The sequence below is a fragment of the Sorex fumeus genome, unplaced genomic scaffold (genome assembly GCF_029834395.1).
Source record: "Sorex fumeus unplaced genomic scaffold, SorFum_2.1 ptg000007l, whole genome shotgun sequence".
NCBI classification, from domain to species: Eukaryota; Metazoa; Chordata; class Mammalia; order Eulipotyphla; family Soricidae; genus Sorex; species Sorex fumeus.
The window spans coordinates 34,667,436-34,687,318 of NW_026606064.1; the positions used below are offsets into that span (position 1 = coordinate 34,667,436).

At 37.6% G+C, this 19,883-nt stretch overlaps 1 protein-coding gene across 1 annotated transcript in view; it reads right to left on the reverse strand.

The window, feature by feature from the left end:
* Positions 1 to 10,297: 10,297 nt before the first annotated feature.
* PRMT3 (protein arginine methyltransferase 3) overlaps positions 10,298 to 19,883 on the reverse strand; it is a 124,022-nt gene continuing 114,436 nt past the window's right edge. Inside the window, exon 16 of the mRNA XM_056132582.1 lies at positions 10,298 to 10,628. Within this exon, the coding sequence (XP_055988557.1) occupies positions 10,519 to 10,628 (110 nt within the window). The 3' untranslated portion in view covers positions 10,298 to 10,518. The remainder of the gene's footprint in view (positions 10,629 to 19,883) is intronic.

Sequence of the window (19,883 nt, forward strand, 5' to 3'; positions counted from 1 at the left end):
CTCAAGGTTTTTATAAAAATCTACTGAGTTTATTTTTGTAATTGGTGTGAGGTATGGTTCTAATTTTTTTTTTTTTACATTTTTATACAGTTTTGCAAATGCCATTTGTTGAAAGGTTGTCTTTGCTCCACTTCATATACTCCTTTGTTATAGATCGATTGTCCACAAATTTGGGGGTTGAACTCGGGACCCAATTTTGTTGCACTGGTCTGCAGGTCTGTCTTTATTCCTATACCATGCTGTTTTGATTATTCTGACTACACACTGTAATGTAGTTCAAAGTTGGGGAAATGCAATGCCTTCCATTTTCTCCCCCTTAGAATTACTTTGACTATTTGGAGTATTTTACAGTTCCATACAAATTTTAAATAGTTTGTTCCAAGTCTTTGAAAACAAAGGAAACTAAGTGTGACCAAAGGAGGAAGGTGAGAAAAAAGAAAGTCAAATGTTTCAGCCAGAGGGTGATCAGTGGTATCAAATACTACTGTAGGGATGTCAACTTAAATGAACTGAAAAGTGGTCACAGTGATAGGCAAAATGTGGTTCACAGCTAAGAATAATTTTAATGAAGTTATGACATTTGCTTATAAATGGATAGACATGGGAGAGTAACATGCTGAGTGAAATGAGTCAGAAAGAGCAGAACAGACAGAGAATGACTGCACTCATTGGTGGGATATGAAAAAATAATAATATGAGACTAATACCCAAGGACAATCGAGGATTGGTTCATGATTGGAAGCCTGTCTCAAGTGCCAGGGGAGAAGGCAGCTGGGATAGGGAAAAGACCAATATGACAAAGATAGTTGGAAATGATCATACTGAAAATAGGTAATGGAGCAAACATGATAGTCTCTCAGTACCTGTATTGCAAACTCTAAAAGGACAGAAAGAGAGAGAGAATGAGAGAGAGAAAGAGAGAGAGAGAGAGAGACAGAGACAGAGAGACAGAGACAGAGAGACAGAGACAGGCTGGGGGAAGGGGGGCAGGAGGGTAATGGGGACATTGGTGGTGGGAAATGTGCACTGGTGGAGGGATGGATGTTGAAATATTGTAACACTGAAACCCAACCATGAACAGCTTTGTAAACAGTTGCTTTGCAACTGTGTGTCTCATGGTGATTCAATTAAAAATAATAATTTTTTAAAAACCTTAGAAATGAGTCAAAATTCTAATTTAAAAAAAGAGAATAGTTTCAATGAAGTGATGGGGAAAAATAAAACAGCACAAGAAAGATCAGTACACACATGCTTACTGCAGCTTTATGCATACTTAACAGCCACAACCTAGAAACAACTCAAGTAGTCACTAACAGGTGAGCGAAAATGAGTATTATTCTAAATAATTACTTAGTAATAAAATGGTATGAATTATTGACATACAAGAAGCTAGAAATGAAGAGCACATGCTCTATGATTTATATTATTCTTTCTATATGGAATTCTAAAACAGAAAAAACAAAGTTATACTGATAGAAATCATTATTTGTCTGAGGTGAAGTATTGACTGCAGAGTTAGAAATCTTTCTGTTGTGAAGGGAATATTTTTCTAATTTCTAAATTTTATTAAAAACCCACTGGTTTCTAATATTGCTGGTGGAATGTTGGCTTGTCCACCCTTTTTGGAGAACAATATGGACACTCCTCAAGAACTGAGTTTCCATATGACCCAGCAATTCCACTTCCTGGAATATATCTCAAGGCTCAAAAATTCTATTCCAAAAAGACATCTGCACTCTTCATAACAGCACTATTCACTCTTCAAATCAGCCAAAATCTGGAAACAAGCTAAGAGTCCAAGAACAGATGACTGGATAAAATAAACTATGGTAAAAGTACAAAGTGGAATACTACTTGGATATTATAAAAAATAAAACCATGCAATTTGTTGTTACATGGATGGATCTGGAGAGTGCCATGCCAAGTGAAGTGAGAAGGAAGTTAGATACAGAATGCTCTGTCTCATGTAAGATAAAAACAAGCACAGTAAGGAAAAGACAAATGCCCCAAAGACAATGAAAAGTAAGAAATGATCTTTAGTAAGAAGCTAATCATATCAGAGGGAGAGGGGTGGGGTGGGAATGGTTTGTCACTGGGACAATGGTGGAGAGAAGTGGACATTGGTGAGGGTGGGGTGCTGAAACATATTATGCTTGCAACCTTACCATTAGCAGTACTGCAAATCATGGTCTAAACTGTCCTGTCCTCCCGTTGTTCATCGATTTGCTCGAGCAGGCCCAGTAACGTCTCCATTTTGAGACTTGTTGTTACTGTGTTTGGCATATTGAATACATCACGGGTAGCTTGCCAGGCTCTGCCATGTGGGCGAGATACTCTTGGTAGCTTTCCAGGCTCTCTGAGAGGGGCAGAGGAATCGAACCCAGCTTGGCTGGGCTGGCTGTGCGCAAGGCAAATGCCCTACTGCTGTGCTATCGCTCCAGCCCCATGGTCTAAAATAAAAATAAATTTTAATATAGATGATTATATATCAAAATGCACTGTGTGCATTGTACAACATATTTGTTTTCAATTAACTTTATATCAATTATGCCCCAACACAGTAGCCTAATAATGGGAAGAAAAACAGATGGTGAATACAGACAACTCTGAACAGTCTCCGTGTAAAGTAATAAATGTGGCAAAAGTGGGAATGTTTTATAAGAGAAATGATAGCCTATTTGTATGCTAGCCGTAGAGCAGTACAGGGGAAACAGGATGATCCAGAAGAAATGTGAAGCAGTGTCCTGCAGCAACTGAGGAGTGAGATGCGGCATACAGGAGACTGGCTTTGGCTCCAGGGGAAAGTGGGATAGGGGCATATAGAAAGGTTGGCTGGAAAGTCCGATAAGGAAACTCACGGAAATTCTCCTAAGTTTGGTTGCAATTTCTTATAAAATATGAAACAAAGCCTTCAGCTAAAAAAAGGAAATAAGGAAGTGCTGGGGATTGGGGGAGAGATGATATAAAATAACTGCTTAGTTGGGAAGATCCGCCCAGGATGGGAGATGCATGCTAAAGGTAGACTATAGACCGAACATGATTGCCACTCAATTCCTCTTTTGCAAACCAAGCACCCAAAAGGAGAGAGAGAACAAAAGGGAATGCCCTGCCATAGAGGCAAGGTGGGATGGGGGGATGGCGGGTGGGAGGGATACTAGGATTAGTGGTGGTGAATGAGCACTGGATGGGTACTCGATCATTGTATAACTGAAACCCAAGCACAAAGTCTACAACTGTACCTCATGGTGTTTCACTAATAAAAATTTTTTAAAAAACCTGCTTAGTGGAGTAGGATGTTAACTGGAACAGGGACATAAGAAATGACTTCTGGATACATGAGATCAGAAGTTATTTATATAAGAAATAAGCTTTATTAAGTTTTTTCCTTCTAGCCTCAGTCAGCTGCCCAGGTATGGTCTTGGATTTGGATTTCAAACAGAAGCATGATTTAGCCGAGTACAAAAAAAAAAAACCTCTCAAAAAACAAAAACTGAGACACAGATGTTGTTGCTATATGAAAGGTGAGGTTTACAATGATGGGACATAGATTTTAGTAGTATAGACAAAAAAGAGGTGAGGGACAGTGAAAATGTGATATGACTATGGATTTTGATCTTCATGGAGATGAAGAGTGGCTGGAATTAGGACACTCAAGAGTGAACAGAAAGGAGAGGATGTTGGAATGATTTACTTAAAATACTTTTATTCATGGATGAATTGGTCAGAGTATAGAAGGAACATCCACATCTGCACTAGCTGGTTGCAGTGGGTAGAGCATTGGCCTTGCACACTGCCAACCTGGGTTTGATCTCCAGCATCCCATATGGGTCCCCTGAGCACCACCAGATTTAATTCTTGAGTGCAGAGCCAGGAATAACCCCTGAACATCACCAGGTGTGACCCAAAAAGTAAAAACTCAAAACAAAAACCAAGTTAAACACTACAGCAGCCGTGAGTGACTAGGCTTCCCTTTCCATGAACTCACTGAGAGCTGTTCACATTAGAAGAGCATGTCTCCGTTAACAAGGTCAGGTTCAACAGCTAACTCCAGCCTTGGTACCAGTAATCACATATTTAATAATAGGCATATTATTTGTCAATATTATTTATTATCTGAAATGATCAAAATTATCAGTTATCAAATTATCCAAAAAATTAGGTATTATCAATGGTTAATACAGAAATACCACAATCCCAGTTCTGGAGTTTTGAAATAGATGTCAAGTTTTAAAAAGATTTTGAGATATCCGGCTCTAAACATCCGAGATGACAAAACAAACGGTAGGCTCTGATAATCTGACCGCTGTTCCCAGGGCACAATTTTAATGTCTTTGATGATCCCTTGGAGCTACAGGCTAGAGGATTATACATACCTGATCCGACGTGGTGATTTCTCTTAAATTTACCAACTTCTCAGTTCTAATTTGTATGGCTTACAGCTTCAGAAGACAGCTTTAATTTCTAATAGCTTCAAGTATTAAGGACAGGAGATATTGTTAGTTTGGAATCATTCCAGCTGGTACTTAAGGTATTGGTTTATTTTCTAATTTTCATCTCACAAAACAGATTTTACTACTAATGTGCTTTTAAAACTCAAAGTTAAATCTTTTAAAATCTGCTTCTTAAAAAAAATGTACTATGAGGTTGGAGAAATAGTTCAGTGGGCTGTAGGCACACTCAGTATGCAGGAGACCTGGCTTTAATTCCTGGCACCACATGGTGCCCCAAGAAGTCAGTAGCAACTCCTGAACACTGAGTTGAGTAGCACATGAGCACCACCAGTGTCTCCCCAAAGGTAACAAAGAAACCCCAGTAACAAAAATACCTGATGTAATGTGCTTATGTCCCGACTATATAAAAGTTAGAGTATCTTCAAAAGCAGTAATACTCCTAAATAAACTTAAAAGTACTAGGAGTTTAAAACTAAAGGACACAAAAGAACTTGCGTGTGATTTTCTATCACCCTAATATTTTGAAGTCTGTTATACCAATACCACTTAAGTAAAAATGACTATATGTAATTATATATATATATATTCTTTTTAAATATTTGATTTGACTTTAGTTCAAATAGTTACAAGTGTTCAAGTATATGGTCTGATGTACAAAGTCACTGCACACCACCACTCCCAAAGTGCCCACTACCGTCCCTATGCCACCTCATCATTAGCCCATCCCAATGCTTCCCCCCATATACTTGGTAGCTGGTTTTGTAATCCAGGGGCAAGGGTTGATTACTGGGTCATTGTTCAATATTGCCTATTCCCATGTTTTGCTTCCTATATGCTGCAGATGCAGTATTTGTCCTTTCCCTTATTTTCTTCAACATGACACCCTTGACTTCCTTCATGTTGCAGCAAACTGCATGATTTCATCTTTTTGCAGCTGCACAATATCCATCTTTTTGCATAATACTGCATAATTCATGCAAAATATTAATCTTTTTGGAGCTGCATAATATCCCATCTACCTGTTTTCATATTTTTGGAGTCATTTTTGTAGCTTGGATACTCCACTAAGCACTGCAATGAGCATAGGTGTGCAAATATTTTCCCAAAGAAATTGTTTTTTGTTTTGGGGCTAGATGCCAGGAAGTGGTATTGCTGATCCTTATGGGAGTTCTATTATAAAACTCTCCAAACTTCTTTCCATAGAGTCTGAATTATCAGATGTTATTCCCGCTGGATGTCTGAGGGTTCCTTTTCCACATCCCTGCCAACATTAATCATTTTTAATCTTTCTGAATAGGTAAAATTCTCACTGGTATATGATGACCATCTTGTTTTGATTTGCACTCTTTGGTAACATGTGATGATGAGCACTTTATTTGCTTTCAGTTCTGTTCTACTGATCTGAGAATCTATGTTCACTCCATAACCACAGTTCTGATTACTATACCTTTAAATTGAACTCAGGAAGTAAAGTACCTCCCATCCTTGTTTTTCTCAGAATTGATTATTTGAGAGGGTTTTTATTTCCATACAACTTCTGGTACAGTTTGTTTTAAGCCCTTGAAGAATTAATTGAAATTTTGATGAGAATTGCACTGAATCTGTATTATACTTTGGGTGGAATGACCATTGTAACAATGTTGGATCTTCCAACCAATGAAGTAGTTTTTCATTTCTTGGTGTACGTTTTTTTCCCCCCAATACTGACATAATTTTTAGCGTCAGTGTTTCATATCCTTTGTAAAGTTGGTCTCTAGGTATCTGATGCTTTGGGACAGACTTTATACTGAGTTGGGAGATGTTTGTCCAAAGTATCAAGAATTTTAAAAATACCTGACTTAAATGAGATTACAACTGACTATGAAATAACACTTAACTATTTAAATGAATTGGGTAAAGATTTCAAAGGCATATAGAGAAGTTTCACATAATTTTGGGGAAAATGTAGCTTTTAATACTGACAAGGTTAGTTTCATATAACAAATGATGTTGTAAAGACAGTATGTTGTACAAAATCTTTGCTTTCTGGGTAGAAAGAGAAAGAAAATTCTCATCGTCTACTCAGGAGTAATACAAGGAAAATTGGTCTTTTAAATAGAAAACAGAGCTGGTTAAAAAAAATCCATTCTTAGTTGAAACACACATAAAATTCCATTCTCAAGATTCTTTTTCCACACACCATGTTCTGTATAGTATTTTGATTTAGATTTTATGTTTACCATTGTCAAGAGCTTTAGATTACTATCCCCTACTCCCTGGCCTGCCAGCAGTTTAAAAGCAGAAATTTCAGCTGAAGTGAAATGTTTCATATACTAAATTCTCACAGAACACTCAGGTACACAAACGAGACTGTTCCAGTCTGGGAGAGTTCACTGAAAATAGAAGAGCTTCATTAAACTACAGTTGGGCAGGTTATAAAAAAGAACTTGGAAGAGTCCTGAACTGAAGGATCCCATAAAAAGTAAGAGCTTTGAAGAGAAATAATTTTTGAGATTAAAAAACTAGTAAGGAATATTTCTCATGCATTTATAAGATAAAAATGCTTTGGGCTACTTAAAAAGAAATCCATAAATCTGAATGAGTTTTCTTATTTTTATTAGCTCAACTTAATCAAATTTGTACATGAAGCTATTCCAGACAAAATCAAAATTACTTTGATTGGTATTATCAGCACCACACATTTCTGGTAACATCCTGAATTGAAATCTATGGTGAAAACAAATCTGGATGCTTAGAACCAGTAAAAGAGAAATGCTTATGAAAAACAATTTATTAGTTTATTATTATTTTTGCAGTGCCAAGGATTGAGTCCAGGACTTTACTCATGCAAGGCAACTGTTCTACTATGAAGCTACATTCTCAGCCAGAAATATTATCTTTTAAAGGGTGAAATTTCCCCATTACTAGAAGCACAGTTTTCTAATTTCCAAAACAAATTTGTCTCTAAATATTTATCTGTTCCAACAGTCACACAGATTTATATACCAGGGTAGTATAAGTTCTCACTTAATCTCTTCAACAGGTTCTTTGTCAACTGTGACTTCAAGCAAAATTAGAAATAACAACTGTCCTTTGGTTAATATCCACTTGTTCAACTTAAGCCAGGATTTTTCTTTGTATCATTACAACAAATGAAAAAAGACACTACTCCTAGTAGAACATGCTGAAATTAATATTTCACGAGTATTGCTTTCTTAAACTCATCTAAGGTAATGCAATATATTTCGGATATTTCGGACAAAGGATTTTTAACTGCACTATGATGAGACAGTCACCTAGCATTTACTCAATGATATCAAAGTCTCAGGTCTTTCTTGGTATAAACACCCGACATGCATTAAGTCAAGGACTGGTATATTCATGGAGGAAGAGCGAGGCTATGGAACATGAGTAAGATCATGTAGCAAGGTAGAGTTAAGAGTTAGGACTAAATTTAGGCTCATGGTTTTCAACATCATGCTATGTTAGCATACGCACACTGTGCATGTAGTTTTGAAAAAAAAAATGAAACGCCAAATATTTGACATTAGAACTGAAAAGAGATACAGAATACCCCTCCTTAAAATCCTGTGGAAGGTTCACACACATACTTGGCTGTGGTACTTGCAGACTTGGTTGTGATACCTGGAGGTCATGCCTCAGGTTGCCATTCTCACAGACTCAGCTGTGGTGCTCACTGTGGAGTTGGACTGTTTAGCTGTGATGCCTGCTGGGAAAGCTGAAGGCTTTGGTTGTGTTGCTCACACGTGCTCTGCGCCTTCTGGGTGTAGCTAGAAACAGCTTGTGGCACTGGGGGTCACAGACAACAGAGCTGCCAGGGCTGCCTCTGGTTCATGCAGGTGGCACCAGGGACTGAACTCAAGGATTTCTACCTGCGAAGCTAGCGCTGTGGCCTCTGAGACTTCTTTTGGCACACAAAGTTCTTGTTCTTTCTTAAGAATTCCTTAAAATGCTTTTTATTTTTTTGAGCCCAAACATTTGTTTTTGCTTTCCTTACTAACGGAGTTGAATCACTGAAGATACCTCTGAAGCAAATGTCATGAATATATTAAGCATGCCTAGTATCCTGCCTGCAGAACAGGGCTGGCAAGCTTCCTGTTGCATATTCGATATGCTAAAAACAGTAACAAGTCTCACAATGGAGACGTTACTGGTGCACACTTGAGCAAATTGATGACCAACAGGAAGAAAGTGCTACAGAGCTATACATGTCTTATGATTTTGTGAATCAGTTTACCACTGTCATCTTTGATATACTTCAAATTAACTTTTTATAAGGTGTGAGATACTGCTTGTTTCATCCTTTGGCAAGTGGCTATCCAGTTTTTAAGAACAATTTATTAAAGAGCTTTTCTTTATGTTTTGTGCTCATGTGTTATAATTTAACTGTTTAGATCTTAGATGATTTAATTCTGAGCTTTAATTCTGTCCCATTGATCTGATTGTCTCTTGTTTTTCCAGTACTACACCCTTCTGATAACTTGAGCTTTTCAAAGTAGTTTGATATTGAGTAAAGTGATCCTTTTCTCTTCTTTTTTTTTCCTTAAAATTGCTCTGGCTATAAAGGAGGTTGTGGTTCTGAGCAAATTTTAGTAGTATTTGATCTATATCTTGAAGAACAATAATTAAATTATGAGTCATATTTAATCTTAACAGTGCTTTGAGAAGGATGATAGTTTTAATGTCAATTCTTCCAACACCATGAACATGGAATATTTTTCCATTTCTTGTATCTTCTTCTATAGTTTTAATAATTACTTCTAGTACTTTATATATATATATCTTTCAGCTCCTTTCAACTGATTACTAGATGTTTTTAATTGCGACTGGAAATGGTACTTCTTTTTCTTTCATAGATATATATATTAGCATAAAATATTTTTGTATAGTTAATTTTAATGCCTGCCACAATGGTGTATTTTTTCCTTAGAGATTCTCTTGCTGAAGATTTTAGAGTGTTCTGTGTATATTATTATCTACAAAGGGAAATAGTTTTCTTCTTTTCCAATTTGAATACCTTTTAGTTTTCTTGACAAATTGCTATGCTTGGGCCTTTCAATACTCTTGAGAAACAGTGCTGACAGTGGAGATCCTTATCTTATGCCAAATCATAGAGGAAAAGTTTTAAGTTTTTGCCACTGAGTATGATGTTAGCTATAGAATTATCATAAATATGGTCTTTGTTGTATTGAGGTAAATTCTATCTCCATTTTGCGTAAATGCTTCTTATTTTTAAAGGTATATGCTGAAACACCATTTTAGAATGCTGATGTTTATTTTTATTCATTTACTGAATGTATTTTTGTGTTTCAAATGGGACCATTGTAAATTATGTAATTTTATAAAGTATGTTAGTTATATTTATTTTTGCACATTTATTTTTGCACATAAATCTAGTTGAAAAAGATAATACATTGATAGGCAAAAATACTATTTATCCAACTCTTTAAACTCTTACGCCACATAGGACTAATGTACTGAAATGAGGTTTTTCCCAGGCAACACTAGAAAACGATATTGTTGAAGAATATTTGCAAAGAGAGAAATTACAAAATGAGAACTAAAAATTTAGTAGTTAAGTCAAACTAAGCTGTCTTCAAATATGATTTTTGTTAGAAGTCTGATGATTCTTTTCTGTATGTTAGCCTCTCATTATGTTCTGATACTCGAGTAAATGATAAAAGTTAAAATCTATTTCTCTTTGGAGAATATAAAGTAAAATGTGTACCTTTTCATGTGCTTACTAGTTTAACAAAACATTATCCAAAATAATTACCAGTGCTTGAAATTTACAGTAAGAAAATAAAAAATAAGAAAGAACAGCTGAAATTGTCAATGTAAGTAAACTCGATGCAAAAAATTAGATTTTATTCCATACTTCAAAGAGTAACATAGGGAGTCCATTAGGATCAGTTGGTTCTTCTTCAGCTGAATGCTAGTAATTCCGACCATTCTTCTGAGAAAACTCTTTAGGAAAGACTCTCTCCATGTACTCACATGAAACTCTCCCTATACCTCCTTACCAATACCACCACATATTAAAATTTTGTCTTTTTGTTGATGTCTTTCACTGGAGGCCATAAGTATGAGTCAAATTATTCAAAGTGAGGGTCACAATGAGAGAACGTGGATCTTTCTTGTTCTTGTGGACTGTGATCTTTCCTTTCAAGTCTTCACCTATAGAAGGAAGGAAAAAAAAAGTTAAGAATTCAAAACCTTCTGTGAGAGATGCAGAGCTGGGTGCAGGGTGGTGGCACAACTTTTCTGGACTCCTGAACATGAGGCTTATGGTGATTCTGGAAATTATATATGGAAGGAAACAAAACACAGTTCCTATCTCCAAAGAGTGTACAGTCTAGAGTGAAGAGAAACAGCTACATCAACTACTTCACAGTAGATATGTGTCTGGAGGTTAAGTGTACTGGAAGTGAAAACTGAGTATAGTCAGAAGGGAGGAAAAGGCAAGGTTTCATAAGAATTAAATTATCCCTAAAGATTAACCAGACCCAAGAAATATACATGAACTAGCATTTTATAAAGAGAAAACATGAATAATCAGTCTTCAGGAAATGGTACTTGGGTCCTGAAAAGTAGTGAGAAAAGCATAAATTTCTATATTATAGGAGCATATGACAAGTTCACTGACTTTTAAGTTACTGATCCTGCAAACAAAAACAGAACTGACATAGGTCAAACAGTGAACTAAAAACAAAAAACGAAAAAAAAAAACCAACCAATTTATTTACAGTACACAACTGATCCCCTACAAATTTATCTTATATTCTCCAAACACTGGGCTGGAGCAATAGCACAGCGGTAGGGCGTTTGCCTTGCACGCAGCCAACATGGCCGACTTGAGTTCGATTCCTCCGCCCCTCTCGGAGAGCCCAGCAAGCTACCGAGAGTATCTCGCCCGCATGGCAGAGCCTGGCAAGCTACCCGTGATGTATTCGATATGCCAAACACAGTACCAACAGTCTCCAAAGGAGACATTACTGGGTCCGCTCGCGCAAACCGATGAACAACGGGAGGACAGTGACAGTTCTCCAAACACTGTTTTATTCTAAAATGGAGTAGCATTTCTCAAATTTTCATTTTTAATAGACTTCAAAAATAAAAGAGGCTGCTAAACAATAACAGGTTACCATTCCATTCTCTGCATTAATAAGGGTTAGCCGAAGAGCTCACCATATGAATGGGTATAGTCAAACATCTGTGAAAAAAGAAACAGCAAGAATTTTGTATGAGGCTGACCAGGGTTCCTTCCCCAGCACCTGCACAGTCCCCTAAGCACTAAAGAGAGTGGAGCCCTGAACACAAAACCAGGAGTTAGCCCTCAGAGCACTGCCAGGTATCAACCTCCACTACCCTTGCCCCCTCCAAAAAGGGGGAAAAATTAAATACTGAACAATATTTTTACTGGGTTTTGGTCTACAAACAAAATGCTTTATGCTCAGGAATCTTCGAGTAGGTTCAGGGAAGCATACAGGGAACTGGATATCAAACTTGAGTCTGTCATGTGCTAGGCAAGCACCCTACCACCTATATCTCTCTAGCTCCAATATCTTATTTCTAAAAAGGCTACATACATAGACTATATACCTCCCACATTAAGCAAAACTAAACTGGGACATTTTTAAATACAGCAGTGAAATGCAGTAAGTAAAACATTTTAGAACCAACAAATATATTTGGAGTAGAAAATTTTACCACTGATAAGTTCTACAGTGAAAACAGGACAAGAATGCTATTCGGGCCTCCCAAAGAGGAATCAAAAGAGCTATGCTTGGAGTATCACGTTTCACTCAAATGAGAGACAGAATCGGGAGTTCCGACCTCCATCGACGGTCAAGAATCAGGGAGACTGTCTCGTGTGCCAAGGCGTCGAAAATCAGATGGGCTGGACACGTAATGAGATTTAGAGACGACTGCTGGACTAGAGTTGTCACTGACTGGATTCCATGGAACGTCAAAAGACTGAGGCTGCTCACCTACAAGATGATCAGACTTCTTTGTCAAGACCCTGAACGATCGGTTTGAGACTCTTCATGTTCCTAGAAGGAACAGACGCCATTGGGGTACACCAGCATGCAACAGGGACGAATGGAGACGTTACTGGCGCCCGCTCACGCAAATCAATGAGTAACAGGAAGTCAAGTGATCAAGTTCTACATATCCTAACCACTGTACAGTCTCCCAGAATGGAAATTATTTCCAATGATTCAAAGCCACCAGTCAAGCAAATGAAAGCAGAGATAAATAAATGGGACTAATTCAAACTATGAAGCTTCTGCAAGCTTTGCATTGCCAAGGAAATGATGGCCAGATTAAAAAGACAACCCACAGACAGGGACCAAAATATTTGCCCAACACTCAACTAATGCAAAGTTGATGTCCAAGATATGTAAGGCACTTTACAAGAAAATAAACCAACCAACCATATTAAAAAATGGCAGAATTGGGTGTTGGGGAAGAGATGAAAGAAACTTTCTCAAAGTCATACAGATGGCCAAAGGTGTATGAAATACTGCTGTGTATCACTTATCAACAAAGAAACACAAATCAAAACAACAATGAGATATCATCTAGTGAGACCAGCACATACCATGAAGAACAAAAATAATGTGTCAGTGTGAATGTGGAAAATAAGGAACCCTCACTCACTGCTGGTCTCACTCCGCTGTTTTTGGAAACAATATGAACATATCTCAAAAAATTAGAAATTGTGCTTCCATATGACCTGGCAATTATAATTCTGGGAGTCAACACCAACAACAACAAAAAAAAACGCTACTCAGAAAAGACATTTGCACTCTGATGTTTACTGCAGCACAAACAGATGTTCACAGTAGCCAGACCTGGAAACAACTCAAGTGCCCAAAGAAAAAGTGACTGGATAAGCTATGGTACATAAGTTAAAGAGACAGTACAGCAGGAAGAGCACTTGCCTTGTACACAGCTGATCCAGACTCTATTCCTGGCATTCTATCCCCTGAGCCCTGCCAAGAGTGATCCCTGAGCTCAGAGCCAGGAGTAAGCCCTGAACATAGCCAGGTGTGGATTAAAAACGAAACAAACAAAAGACTATAGGGAGGTGCACAGTGCAGTTTGCTGCTACAAGGATGGATCTGGAAAGTATTCTGAGTGAAGTATACTCAGTGAAGAAAGGCAGACACAGAATGATTTCTCTCCTATGTGGAATAAAAAGGAACATAGTGCGAGAACTATAAATGCACAAAGAGAACAGAAACTGAGAAGTGCTTTTTTTTTTTTTTGTCATACCTGGCAATGCACAGGGGTTACTCCTGTCTTTGCACTCAGGAATTACTCCTGGCGGTGCTCGTGGACCATATGCGATGCTGGGAATCAAACCCGGGTCGGCCTTGTGCAAGGCAAACACCCCACCTGCTGTGCTATTGCTCCGGCCAGAGAACTGGCCTTGAGTAGGATGTTTACTACAGGGTTAGGAAAGGGGATGGGCACATGCACACACAACTGGGACAATGGTAGGTGGAAGTGAACAGTGTGGAGGAAGGTGTGGTTGAAGGTATGCTTTATGCATGAAACCCTATCATCAACAGTTTTATAAAGCACAGTGCCTATAATAAAATTAAAAACAGAAAATCAGGGGCTGGAGTGATAGCACAGCGGGTAGGGCATTTGCCTTGCATGCGGCCAACCCAGGTTTGATTCCCAGCATCCCATATGGTCCCCCGAGCACCGCCAGGGGTAAATCCTGAGTGCATGAGCCAGGAGTAACCCCTGTGCATTGCCGTGTGACCCAAAAACCCAAAAAAAGAAAAGAAAAGAAAATCACACAAAATTATTTCATGTTTGACCTTGCCAAGACCTTGCCAAAAGATTACTACCAACATAGTCACTGTCACTGTCCTCCCGTTGTTCATCGATTTGCTCGAGCGGGCCCAGTAATGCCTCCCCTGTGACAATCGTTACTGTGTTTGGCACATCGAATACGTCACGGGTAGCTTGCCAGGCTTTGCCGTGAGGGCGAGATACTCTCTCTCTCCCTGAGAGGGGCGGAGGAATCAAACTCGGGTCAGCCATGTTGGCTGTTTGTAAGGCAAACGCCCTATGCTGTGCTATCGCTCCAGCCCACCAACATAGTAGGCATGTAAAAAAACTCAATTATATAATTTAAAATAGTAATATTTATAATAACATAATCCACAATAGAGCTTTTACATGATCCATATCGCTTAATGATTATAAGATCTGTCTTGAGGTTAAGTATACTTTCCTCACTTTATAGTTAAGAAACAGGTTTAGGAAGGTTACAGAATTTGGTGAAGTAACACCATAGTCAGTTTAAGAATTAAGGCATTAAGCACACAGTTAGACACTAAATTCCACACTGAAATACTACTCTGTGAGAACCCAAAGATTCACTATGGAGATTTAGTACATGGTAGGTGGGGGCAATTTAATCCACCAGGGAACTAATTCAACAGAACTATAAGATAGAGTAATATGAGTATGAAACCAGTCAGAAACCAAAAGTAAATGACTTGTCTACACAAATTTAAAAAAAAAAAGTAAAACAAGGTAACTTAAAGAAAGAAAAGCAAATAGGAGCAATGCTATTTTCACTTTTTAAAACAACAACAAAAATGGGGATGGGGTGGTGGTTTGGGCCATACATGGCTGGCCTCATCAGCTGTCTGCACGGGAACCACTCCAGCTGTACTATCTCTCTGGCCTCCTGAAAAAAATTTTTAAGTGAATTCTGAATGAAGTTCTTAGACTAGATGATCACAAGAATACTTAACAAAAGGCATCAAGCAGCATCCCAGTTTTACATTTCTGTTTTCTTCATTATCTCTAGGTATCCTTATGAACCAAATAACAAAAAGAATGGGAAAAAAATCGATCTTAGTTACTTAAAAAAAACAGAATCTGGTTAACTGGCATTTCAGTGACTATCGATGGCAATGGGTATTATTTCAAATGTCTAACCATTAAAAAAAAAGAAAGAAAGAAAGGTTTGCACTATTTACCTTAGTGATAATAAAAAAGACACTATTGCAAACAGAATTTTTTAAAAAAAAATTTTATTGGGCTGGAGTGATAGCACAGCAGATAGGGCGTTTGCCTTGCATGTGGCCCACTCGGCTGACCCAGGTTCAATTTGTCCGCCCCTCTCAGAGAGCCCGGCAAACTATCGAAGAGTATCTCGCCCGCACGGCAAAGCCTGGCAAGCTGCCCGTGCTGTATTCGATATGCCAAACACATTAACAATCTTACAATGGAGACGTTACTCGGCCTGCTTGAGCAAATCGATGAACAACGGGGGACAGCGACAGTGACAATTTTTATTAGTGAAACACCATGAGGTACAGTTGCAGACTTACAAACTTTCATGCTTGGGTTTCAGTTAAACAATGATCGAGTACCCTCCACCAGTGCCCATTCTCCACCACCAATGATCCCAGTAACCATCCCACACACCTGCAAACAGAATTTTTATTGTATTTTTCTAATGATTACTGCTCTTTAAGCTGCTTTAGAAATATTAAAAAATATTAAGTGGGTTATTAATCAATCTTTAGTGTTAGGGTTAAAATGGAAATAATTGTTCCCTGACTCATAAAATAAGAGGACCAGAGTCTTTATTTTAGGCTCAATAGATGAAACCAATAGTTTTCTACGTACTCCTCGATTTGCAAATACAGCTCAAGAACTAGATAGGATATAAGGATGCTTTTCTTAAATTTTCATAATAGAAGAAACTTAACATAAAAAATTATCTGAATAATTAAGAGGTCGTAGAAAAATTGGCATATAAGATACTGTAATTTTTATGCCTTTAAATATAACAACTCTTTAATTACCATGATTTTAAAGATGAGGATACAAATAGCATTCATTTAATTAAATGGTAAGTAGGGTCACAGTAATAAATACATAATTCACACTGCTGTACTCCCTTCAATTGTTCTAGCCTGACTGAAGTGGCAAGGCAGTAGCTGTAATATCAGAATAGATCGGAGTAATTAATCAGTGTCAAGCAGATAGAAAATGACGGATGTTGTTAAGCACATCTACTGCTGGTGTGAGCTGCAGAGGACACTCTGGGGCTGAGCTCTACTGCCTGTTTTTATCACCCGCAGATAGCTATTAGTGTATCACAAAGCAGTCAGTGCTGCACTGCAATCAAGGAAAAAAACTGATTTCATTCAAATTCTGTTCCAGTAATTTTTAGACATTAATTTCTTCCACAGAAATCAAATTTTATTTCCCTGGGATGGAGAGAACAACAAATCATTATTATCACTATTAAACTTATGTTTAAAAAAGTGGGTTAAAAACAGAAAATGGATTCCTTATATATTAGTTTGGTAGATACAGAGTAATAAATCATTTTCCAAAGCTGAATTACATGAAAAAGGTTTAAAGTAAGGTAAGTCCATACAACATGGCTGCACATTACTATGATCAGATATATAGTTTTATGGTGCCACAGATTAAACCCAGGGCCTTGCACAAGCAAGACAAGTGCTCTATAATGAACTACAATTCCATCCTTGCACTATTTTTTAACGGAAAAACACTTTTCTGAATTTCAGTTTTAAAGTAAGTTTTCTCTAACTCATGTTTTTATAGTACCAGTCTGCTTTTGGATCAAACATAGAATTCTTAATCGAAGAAATTCTCTATTCACATAGTCTTTTTCTACTTTTTATATACTAGTCTCAGGACCCGAGTGATAGCATATCAGATAAGGATTACCATGGTATGAATATGTTTATGTATATACCACCTTGCACGTGGCCAACCTGGGTTTGATCTTTAGCAACCCACATGATCCTCTGAACCCTGCCAGGAGTGACTCCTGATAGCTGACCCAGGAATTAGCCCTGAGCATCAAATGCTGTGGCCCAAAAATCAAAAGCAAATAAATACTAAGTCTCCATCCATGGGTGCAATTACAGTTTCCAAAAGAAGTCTGAGTGCTACTGAAGGTACATGTGCACCAAGATACAGACACATATACACATTCCTAGACAAAATAATTAAAATATAGGTTTAAAGTTTTAGTTATAAAAAATATTGCTTTCTGGACACTAAAACAAGCTTTAAACACACAATAAATTGTTCTAAATTGTTCTTCCAGACTTTCATCTTATCTAAAATTATATTGCACGTTTAGTTAATAACTATTTTTTTCCTTTTAACTGAACTCAACCTCAGAGACTCCAGTCATGCCAAGATAAATCTGAACACCAACTTACACAAGTGCTAGAGTATGATAATATTTCAGAGAATGTTAAAGTTCACAAAATGAAACAACCAAATACAGCAGTGACACAGATGGTTTGTTAAGTGTTACAGGGATTTCAATGACAACACATATTATTACACCTATTCAGCCATCAATGTATTTACAATGTATCAAATGACCAAAAGGAAGGGATGGGAAAAGTAATTCATCTTTTAATAAAACACTCTTCTAAAACATTCTGGGTTGTTATAGACAAAAATATCAAAGATCTAAGGGAATAAAGAAGGAATAAACTTTTGGAGGATACAATGAGAAAAGATTTACAGAAACAAACTGAGTACAAGAGGTAAACTGGAGTATACTGACTGAAAGAGTTACCAAAATAGCTTTCTGTGTACACAAAGGCGAGGAGGCAGCCAGCTGAAAAGCTGCTATCTGTTAGGCTGGCGAATGCAATCATCTTAGGTGGGGTCATGACAGGAGGGCTAGAAATGATGAAAAATGATCAGACTACAGGTTCAGGGTAATGAGTAATGATTTTTTTCTCATGGAAAAAATGAGTGTCTAATGAGGATTGTTTTCCTAAAGTAACTTTATTAAGGCCGGGGGGGGGGGGGGGTAATAAGGTGCCTGCCTTGTCGACCTAGTTAGATCCCTGGTATAGAGTCTGGTTTTGCAAGTACTGTCAAGAGTGATCCCTGAGTGCAGAGCCAAAAGTAAACCCTGCATACTGCAGGCATAACCCCCAAACTGCCTCCCCTCCCCAACAAAGTAACTTTATTTAGACATAACTTATATACCAAAAAAATAATAAAAGGGTTCCATGTTCTCTGTGCAGCTCTATTAATTTTGCCAACATCTTATTTTCAAAAGCTTGTATTTATCTTAAGTCTGCAAGTTTATCTCTTTAGGTGACTTTTTTAGAAGAGTTATACTTTTAAAGTTTTGATATTTAGGCCTAAGATCCATTTAGGTTTAGTTTTTGTAAAAGATATGAGGTACAAATCAATTTTCATTTGCTTTCCTATGAGATGATGTAGTTGTTCTAGTTGCTTAAAGACTCCTTTCCCTTTGAATCTCATTGTCCCTTTGGAAAATTTTAACTGACTATACAAAAAAGGGTTTATTTTTGAATTCTCTACTGGCTCTACTGATGATAAATTTATCACAGTATACACTAATCCCACCATACTTCCATACTTTGTGGATTAAAGTAACTTTCAAAGCACACAGTATAAAGATTCCAATGTGTTCTCAAAATTGGCTAGTCTTTTGTATAGAAATTTTAGAATTAAATCTATACATCTCTACTTCAACTTTTTACTTATAAGACTCTGCAATTCTTACAAAATTCCCTGTAATTTTGGGATACACAATTATGTAATAACGTAAAAACACCAAGACTTAAATTTTTGATCAGTTTTGGCTTTACAACAAAATTGAGAATGAGACATATTTTCCACATTTCCCTTGCCCCATATATATACTGCCTCCTCCATCATTAACATCACTAATCTAAGTGGTAGGCTTTTTCCACTAAGGATTAACCTACAGTGATATAATCATAGCTACCTAATGTCAATAGTTCGCACATTAGGATTAAACACTTGTTAGTGAACATTAGTCAGGACACTTGTATAATGACATCCATCATTACAATTTCATATAGGTATCATTACAGACCTAAATTCCTCATTCTCCACCTTCCCCAAGCTCCTGCTGACTTTTTCTTTCACTGTCTCTACAGTTTTACCTTTCGCAGAATGTCATAGAGTCGAAAATCAAATGGTAAACTGCAAACAGTAAAGCTGCGAATTAGATTATTTTACTTAAGAGTAGATTTTGGGGGTCTGGAGCGATTGCACAGCGGGTAGGGCGTTTGCCTTGCACGTGGCCAACCCAAGTTTGATTCCCAGCATCACATATGGCCCCCTGAGCACCACCAGGAATAATTCCTAGGGGTTGACCCCTAGTCTCGTGTCACCACCCATTTATGTAATTTTCACCTGTGGTCCTCTTGCAACAATCTGGTAGCCCCTCATGGCACCAGAGGACTGATATTTTCCTGCATAAATTGTCTGACTGAATGTGGCGTTGGAGGGCCAAGCAGAGAAAGGAATCAAGAGACATGCAGAGCATACGCCCTGACCACTGTGCTATCACCCTGGCTTTCATATGTTACCTTAAATGTA